The 9156-nt window shown below is 47.4% G+C and overlaps 1 protein-coding gene across 1 annotated transcript in view; it reads left to right on the forward strand.

The window, feature by feature from the left end:
* Nucleotides 1-5099, forward strand: part of CNBD2 (cyclic nucleotide binding domain containing 2) — a 55291-nt gene extending 50192 nt beyond the window's left edge. Inside the window, exon 13 of the mRNA XM_059406918.1 lies at nt 4773-5099. Within this exon, the coding sequence (XP_059262901.1) occupies nt 4773-5091 (319 nt within the window). The 3' untranslated portion in view covers nt 5092-5099. The remainder of the gene's footprint in view (nt 1-4772) is intronic.
* Nucleotides 5100-9156: the final 4057 nt, after the last annotated feature.

The following is a 9156-nucleotide window of genomic DNA, read 5'->3' on the forward strand; positions in this document are numbered from 1 at the left end:
TCTGTCACACCTTCTTCATTCATCAGTTGATGGACATCTGGGCTCTCTCCACAGTTTGGCAAAAAGAAATAGTTATGAAAAGTTGTTGAGGACACCTGGATGGCTCAGTTGGTTGAATGTCGACTCTTGATTTCGGCTCAGGTCATGATCTCAGGATTGTGAGATCAAGCCCTGTGTTGGTTTCCATGCTGGGTGTGGAGCCTGCTTAAGATTCTCTCTCCTTCTCCCTCAGTCCCTCCCCAAATCCCTAAATAAAAAGTTTTTGTCAGGATAGTGGCATTCCAAGTGGGCTTTTCCCCTTTATTTTCCAAATGTTTGGTAATGATGATATTACTTTTTTTTTTAAGATTTTATTTATTCATTTTACAGACAGAGATCACAAGTAGGCAGAGAATCAGGCAGACAGAGATCACAAGTAGGCAGGAAGCAGGCTCCCCACTGAGCAGAGAGCCCGATGGGGGGCTTGATCCCAGGACCCTGAAATCATGACCTGAGCCGAAGGCAGAGGCTTTAATCCACTGAGCCACCCAGGTGCCCCTGAAATTACTTTTATAATTTAAAAATATCTATCTTGAGAGATTTGATCAAAAGATTTACTTTTACTTTTCCCTAGTTTCCAAATCTTCCAAGGTAAATATGTCTATAAGGTGAAAAAAAACCTTCATTTTTTAATGTAAAAGTTAACTGGACCAGTGGTTGCAAAACTATTTTGATCTTGCACTGTTATTACTAAAAAGTGTTTGCATATATACCCCTTAGAATATATGTAAATAGGAATAACATGTGAATTTATTATTATTATGTACATATATTGCTGTAGTAATATATATGTTATGGACACACCAAAATTCTTTAGAAGAATAAGACAAAGAGAAATATAAATGACGTCCTATATTTTTTTTCACACACTCCAGTGGGTCTTGTTCACCTCCCTAGATGATATGATGCTGCTATCCCCACTGGGACCTCCAGCCTAGAACCCTGGGCCCCCTGCCTCCACCTCCTCCCCAATAGATCCTTTCAGCATTTCTGTGCTCTTGCTAAAACCTAGATCTGGCTGTGTCAAACTCCTGCCTAAAACTTGGGTTGCTCAGTCGGTTAAGTGTCTGCCTTCGGCTCAGGTCATAATCTCAGGGTCCTGTGGTGGAGCCCCAAGGGCCCCCGACCCTGGGCCCCTTGCTCAATGGGGAGTCTGCTTCTCCCTCTCCCTCTGCCCTTCCCGCTGCTTGTGCTCTCTCTCTCAAATCAATAAATAAAATCTTTTTGAAAAAAAGGGATTTTAGGAGCCTTAGATGATGGGTGTCTGTTAATGGCTGTTGAACTGAAATTAAGCAGAGGTTTCCGTGGCCTTGATGGAGGCAGACACTTGAGCCCCTGGCATCTGTGCCGCGCAGTCAGCGCTTCGCTGCAATGATCCGCAATGCTGACAGATAGAATTCTGGCTTATTCATTCACTGTTGAACTCGTGGTTCCTAGACTGCTAAAGCGACACAAAACAGATCCATTATCTGGCTCAAATTCTCCATGTTTTAATTGAGGACTGCAAAGCCCAGGAAAGAGGGCATGACATCCTGAAGATCACAAGGTTGGTGGCAGTGACACCTGTCCTATAAATGCCATGGTCTGGATAACCTGACGTCTCTTCCCCTGCAAAGCACATGGGGCTGAGTTCCCAGGAGAGAAGGGAAATCTCTGAGGGCTAAAATGGAGGAGAGCCTAAAAGCCAACACACAGAGTGTGATCCAGTATGGGATTGCTGGGTGGGGGTGGGCCGGGCCAGGGGTTAGGGCGATCCTGGGCTGAAGTTTTTACAGCCTGTGGGGACAGATGAAACTTTGAGTTCACGTGAAGCAGAGATTGGAACGGAAACCCCTGCACCGAGCTGAGGCCCTTAGAAGCGTGACCCCATTTTGTGAAAAAATTAACTAGAAATCAGTATGGCCATCCGCATAGGAGGTGACATGGAATCTTGTCTGTCTTAGCTTGGGACTCTGAGCTCCCCACTGTAGAAGCCCCCCTAAGAATCTGTAATCACACGCTTGCCCCCTCCTAGGTTTTGGTGAGTCTTGTAGCATCTTTAAACCCAGTGTCCATGTTTGTGAAATGGGTAGTTTCAAGGATTAAATGGGTTAACAAGTAAGGTGCTGGGCACTTTAGTGCTAAGTCAGAGTTAGATATAGTCTCTCTCTCTCTCTCTCTTTTATGGAAGAAATAGGGAGTTAGAGGAATTTTCTTTTCTTTTCTTTTTTAGATTTGGAGCGAGAGCGAGCACAGGCAGACAGAGTGGCAGGCAGAGGCAGAGGGAGAAATAGGCTTCCTGCCAAGCAGGGAGCCCGATGTGGGACTCGATCCCAGGACGCTGGGATCATGACCTGAGCTGAAGGCAGCTGCCTAACCAACTGAGCCACCCAGGCGTCCCAGGAATTTTCTTTTTTAAAGATTTTATTTATTTATTTGACAGGGAGACATCACAAAGCAGGCAGAGAGGGAGGAGGAAGCAGGCTCCCTTCGGAGCAGAGAGCCCAATATGGGGCTTAAGCCCAGAACCAGAGCTCATGACCCGGGCTGAAGGCAGAGGATTTAACCCCCTGAGCCACCCAGGCGCCCCGGGAGTTAGAGGAATTTTCTAAGTGGAGGCTATTCAGTAGTGTGCTGGTGAATGTTTAATAACCAGCTCTCTCGGAGGGGGGTGGGAGGGAAGCCTGATTTGAAGGGTATCCTGATTTCCGTGGTGTACACACTCCCACCGTGGCCAGTTTCAACCTACCAACCTGATGTCACTGAACAGGGGGTCGAGGAGGGTTCACATAATCACCGCTGAGCCCAGAGGAGCTGACTTCGGCATGCCACTGGGACCAACGGGACTAGCCAGGAGCCCATTCTGACATCTGGGTTTTTAATTAAGTCGATCTCTCTGGATCAAAGTTGACCCTGCCCTGGTCAATATAATGTTGCCAGAAGAATGTTCTAATTTGTTAGTGACTTACTAGGCTTACTTCCTTAGGTGAGAGGGTAGGCAAGTCAGGGGAAATGGAACATGCCTTCCCTTGCTGTGGTCTCAGGAGGAAATAAGCCAATGAGTGCTGAGTCCACTCCCCTCCCTCCCTTTCCTCAACCCTCCCATGCTCATGCTGGTTGGGGAGGGGGGCCCGTGGGAAGTGAAGCCAGGGCACCAAGACCAGTCCAAAGCAGCCACCAATCTACTTTCTGCCTTCATAGATTTGCCTGTTCAAGATGTTTCATATAAATGGAATCACACAATGTGTGGTCTTTTGCAACTGGCTTCTTAGCATAGTGTTTTTAAGTTTTATCCATGTACTTCATTTCTTTCTTTTTTTTTTTAAGATTGTATTTATTTAAGAGAGAAGGAGGAAGGAAGGGAGAAAGAGAAAATTAAGCAGACTCTGTAGTGAGTGCAGAGCCCAACATGGAAATCTCTCTCACAGCCCTGAGATCATGACCTGAGCTGAATCCAAGAGTCGATGATTAGCCAACCGAGCCACCCAGGCACCCCAACTTCATTCCTATGATGTATATATCACACTTTATCCATTTGTCAGTGGATGGATGTTTGGGTTGTTTCCACTTTTTGGCTATGATGAATAACGTTGCTATGAACATTCTCGTGCGAGGCTTTGCATGGACATAGGTTTCCATTTCTCTTGGGCATATACCTAGGAGTAAAATTGCTAGGTTGTAAATTAACCCTGTTTAACCTTTAGAGGAACTGCCGGACTCTTATCCAAAGTGAATGTACCAGTTTGCTTTCCCATCAGCAGTGTACCAAAACCCGTATTTTAATATCTCCACCTCATAACACATTTTTTAAAAGATTTTACTTATTTATTTGTCAGAGAGAGAGAGAGCGAGCGCACAAGAAGGGGGAGTGGCAGGCAGAAAGAGAAGCAGGCTCCCAAATGAGCAAGGAGCCCGATGCAGGACTTGATCCCAGGACTCTGGGGTCATGACCTGAGTTGAAGGCAGACACTTAACTGACTGAGCCACCCAGGCACCCCTCATATCACATTTTTATCTGTGTTTTTAATTACAGCCATCCTAGTGGGCATCTCATTGTGGCTTTGCTTTACATTTCCTTGATGGATAAATGGTTACCTATATAATTTAACTTCTTGGTAGCCACGTTATAAGAAGCAAAAAGAAATGAGTGAAATTGATTTTTAAAATATATCCTATTGAATTCAGTGTTTCTCAAATATTATCATTTCAACATGTAATCACCATAAACATTATTTTTTAAAATTTATTTATTTGACAGAGAGAGATCACAAGTAGAGAGGCAGGCAGAGGGAGAGGGGGAAGCAGGCTCCCCGCTGAGCAGAGAGCCCCATGTGGGACTCGATCCCAGGACCCTGAGACCATGACCCGAGCCGAAGGCAGAGGCTTAATCCACTGAGCCATCCAGGTGTCCCCACCATAAACATTACTAATGAGAGTCTCTCCATTTGTTTTTGCTCTAATTCTTTGAAATCTAGTATGTATTTTAAACTCACAGCACATCTCTAATTCAGACTGGCCCCACCACAGGTACTCAGTGGCCACATGTGACTCATGGCCACTACATAGAACAGTGCAGTTCTAGGGGAAAAAAGTGGGGAAAGGGAGAGGAGGCAGAAGAGTCTGGGAAGAGGACCCTAGGTGAGACAGAACACACTGTGTTTAGGAATTGGAAGAGTGACAGGAGACATGGCTGGTGGGGCAGGGGGACAGGAGGAGCGGGTGTGGGAAACTCAGCATCTGTGCCTCACTTTTAGTGATGAAGATTTGTGCCGGAAGTTCCTTCAGGAGAACAGCTGGAATATATTTCGGAAGGACCTACTGCGGCTGCTGGTGAAGCCTCGCCAGCATCCGCCGTTCACCCCAGTCCGGCCTAAGAAGAAAGGGAGCTGCAGCCCCAAGTCTCTGATTCTGGATTTGTGTAGCCTCAACAAGGAGGCTAAACCTTGTCATTCCATTTTTATGGCATCCCGGAAATACCTGCCCCCATTGAGGATCGTCCAAGCCATCACAACACCCCGATATAAAATCCAAGAACTCCTGCCTCAGTATAAGAATGCAGGAGTCCTTGTTTAGACCTAATAAAAGATGTTGGGTTGGTCATCCTGTTTCCTGAGTGACCGCCATGGGAGTTGTGGGGCTTGGAGTCGGGCCGCTCCAAGCGGTCGTGGGGTCGTGGGTCTAGAGAGATGTTTTGGGGGGTGGCAGCTGGGGCACTCTCTCCCTTGATACTTGCTGGGCTTGAGTGAGTGGACGGTCAGGAGGCTGGGGGTGGTCTCAGGGTAGGAGGGTCTTAGCTGGTGAGACAGATGGGAGGTACAGAGGGGCTCAGATCAAAGTGAACAAGACGGGGGTTACAAACTCAACTGCCTTCTGGAGGCCACGCAGATCATCCGAAGGGTTGCATCTGAAGGACTGGGCAGGCAGCAGGCGGTGGTGGGGACTGGACGCACACTGGGACTGGGAGCAGTTGCCTCGCATCCTGGTTCGATGCGATGCCAGGAAATAATGCGGGCCTGGTACTGCCAGTCTTCAGATTTTTCAAGAGAACAAAGAAACCCAATATTTTAGATGATTCCTACTGGTTTTCAAATGTGAGCAACTAATTCAAATTATTTTTTAACTACTGTGTTAGGCAAACAGAACCTAGACGTGGGCTGTGTTGGGCGTCCAGGCTGCCGGTTTGCCAGTGTTCATCAAGCCCATCTGACTGGGCGTTGCCAGAGACTAGAGGAGGCCTGATGGGGGGTAGGGAAAGGTGGTATAAGGAGCCAGAGAGACAGACGGGCAGAGCGATTGGAGCAGGCATTCTGGGTACCGAACAGGGAGCCAGCTGCCCGAGAAAGAAGAGGCAGGCCGGAGATGAGGAGGAGGTAGGTTGGACTTATTAGGGCTCCTTGGCCCTTCTGGGAGGTCCTGAATATGTGGCTGCCCGTCAGTGACCTGACCAGACTCTCTTTGTCGGTAGCACTGGGCCAAATCCCCTCTCCCTCTTGTAAAGTTCCACAGTTTAGCTTTGAGAGCACTGGGGGGCATGGGAGAGGCCACAGCAGTACATGAGACTAGCCCGGCTCATGAGCTGTTAGGAAAGCCTTCCTCCACCCGTAGCTCCCCAACCCACACATTCATCTACCCTACCTGGCAAGGAGCGAGTTAGAAGAACACCTGAGTGCTGAGCTGGGCCTCCGGAGCTCTGGAGGGCCTGGCTCTGTTTCTAGGTCACTGGACCCCCTTGACTCCTGTACCTGCTCCTGTTTCCCCAGTGGCAAAGTGAGCAACTTGGACAAGATCAATCATCTTTGTGAGAGGTGAGTATAGTTTGAAAAGCACATTCAACATTATAGTTCTGTTTATTGAATTAATTTTTTTAAAAAGATTTACTTATTTTTGAAAGAGAGCATGAGCCTGAGCACGGGGAGGGGCAGAGGGAGAGGGAGAAGCAGGCTCCCTGCTGAGCAGGGAGCTGGACTCAGGCCTCTATCCCAGGACTCTGAGATCGTGACCTGAGCTGAAGCCAAGAATCAGCCACTTGACCGACTTCACCACCCCAATGGCCCTGTTTGTTGAATTTAAAAGAAAACTTTTTATGTTGCACAGCAAAAAAGGAGAGGTATGGAATTTTTCTACCAGAAGATGCTGTGAACATAAAAGAGTAGAGAAGTGGAAGTCTTAATCATCTCTGACTTCTCTGATAGTTCCAGATGGCCAAGGAGTCTGGGATGTCTGCAGCAGATACGAAAGGGCTGTCTGTGACCTACAGGAATGATGTGGCACTGTTTAGGGACTAGGTAAATTGGGGTGTCTGATTATATTCAGGGATCTTTCTGGATTTAGGGCTGTGGCTCCAAGATGATGGTATGGACAATCTTGTTCATTCATTTGAAATTTATTTACATTTGTTTATGCTTGCTTCATAGCAGATCCGAAGGAGGATAAGTGGCAGTTTCTGTTCTTCTTATTCTCTAGGCCAGGTGTCAGCAAACTCTATGTAAAGCGCCAAATAGTAAATAGTTCAGGTTTTTCAGGCCATACCATTTCTGTTTTAAGTATTCAACTCTGTTGGGTGAAAGCAGCTTTACTGTTCCAATAAAGCTTTATTTACAAAAAGAGGTGGTCAGCCAGATTTGGCCTTTGGGCCCTCTTTGCTGACTCCTACTCGAGGCAGTGAGGAGCCCTTGAAAATTCTTTTTTTTTTTTTAAAGATTTTATTTGTTTATTTGACAGAGAGAAATCACAAGTAGATGGAGAGGCAGGCAGAGAGAGAGGGAGGGAAGCAGGCTCCTGCTGAGCAGAGAGCCCGATGCGGGACTCGATCCCAGGACCCTGAGATCATGACCTGAGCCGAAGGCAGCAGCTTAACCCACTGAGCCACCCAGGTGCCCCGCCCTTGAAAATTCGTGACATGACCAGAGAAGGGGTGAGAAGCTTTTTATTGAGTGCTTATTTTGTGACCACCATCTTGCCAATCATTTGACTATAGAGGCTGATGACCTTTGGGTTAAGATCCCAGCTCTGCCTCATAATGGCTGTTGAGGATTAAAAGAGATGGTACATGAACTGGAAAAAAGGTTTTTTTTTTTTAAAAAAGCACTACATGTACAGCAAGATGTAGGATTTTATTCACCCTGACCCCTGGGTCCTGCATCCTGGAAAATGAGAGAAGAAACTTCCAGAACAGGAGGTAGGACCTGTTTTCTAGGGGTTGGGTGAGGAAGTAACTAGAAGGGCAGCCCCGGAATGAGGGCGCCTGTGGGGAGAGAGACCGTGGTGGCTGGGTTTTGGGAGTCTTGGGGGGAGCAGAGGAAGAGCAGAGGTTTTTCTGAAGCCACCATTTAGCAGAGAGAAGAATTTGAGAATGCGAAATGTAAAGAGGTTTTCAAAGAGCTTTTCTGTGCCTTGAGAATATGTTTTCCTTTGGTATTTTCTTGAAGAAACCAAGGAAACATTTGAATAGCTCTTAATTACGGTTTTAGGCAGAGCTGCTGTTTCTTTGAAGTCAGTAACCAAGCAGAGAATGGGCCCCAGGTACATCCGGGTTGCACCTGTGAAGTTGTTGGTCCACAGGGAGTGCTCAGTACTCGGTACTCGGTACTCGTGAGATGTTATTAGCACCTTTTTGACTGAGCTCAGTTTGGCTGTCCACAGATTCTCCCTCCCCTTCAGTGGAATAGGAAACTGAGACTTTGGAAGGCTAAGTCTTCCTGATCAGTGCTGAAGGCCATCCTGGGTGAAGCAGGGAGAGCGCTCGTTGAAAAGTAGCACAGTGTTAGCTTTCAGTCCTCCTCACTGCCCACCCGGGCACAGATCTAAGGGTCAGGAAGCCCACGGGTCCTGAAAACATTTCCCGGCATTATCCTCATTTTCCAGACAAGGAGCCTGAGGCCTAGAGTGGCAAAGTCCTCGACCCTGCTCACTCATCTACTGGGCGGCGGTGGCAGGAAATGCAAGAGCTTTCTCCGCAGCCAGTGGCCTCCGAGGCGGGCAGCGTGGCAGCACATGCGTGATTCTACCGCATTACTCATGACCCCAGATGAGCCACCTGTTTTCAGAATTCGGTACCCACAACCCTGGAACTGTGTTTGAGAGAATAGAACCGCCCTCTGGGATGATTTTCCATATGTAAATAAAGCATAGTCATACTTGGAGAGGCACACCCAGGACATTAGAGCCAAAAATATAGCCCCAGCACTAACAGCTTCTACTGTTTGGGGAAAATGGAAAAACCCATTTGAAAAATAAACACAGGAGGTATTGCCAGAGTTTTGTTATAGGAAGTGTTCAAGATCACATCTTGGGGTTGGAAACAAAAGCATTCTTTAAATCCTCTATTCCCTTTACATAGCTCATGGAAAAAGATCTTACCTTCAGTTATGGACAGTGTCGGGGGTGACACAGGTCACTTGACAACTCCCATGGTGCCACCAGAGGCCAGTTCCCCATGAGGCATTTCTGCTCTGTGGGGATTTTAAGGGGCTTAACCACAAGGGTGCTGAGTTGCAGAATTTGCAACGACTGGTTCAGGGCCGGCAACCAGGATGAGTAGTTTCCAGGTGAAGGAGAAGCAGCATCAAAGCTAGACCAGGGTTTTTCATGGCTCCTGGAGGCTGTGGGCTTTAGCTCTGTGGACGTAGCTGTGGGAAA

The sequence above is a fragment of the Mustela nigripes genome, chromosome 7 (assembly GCF_022355385.1).
Source record: "Mustela nigripes isolate SB6536 chromosome 7, MUSNIG.SB6536, whole genome shotgun sequence".
Classification (NCBI taxonomy): domain Eukaryota; kingdom Metazoa; phylum Chordata; class Mammalia; order Carnivora; family Mustelidae; genus Mustela; species Mustela nigripes.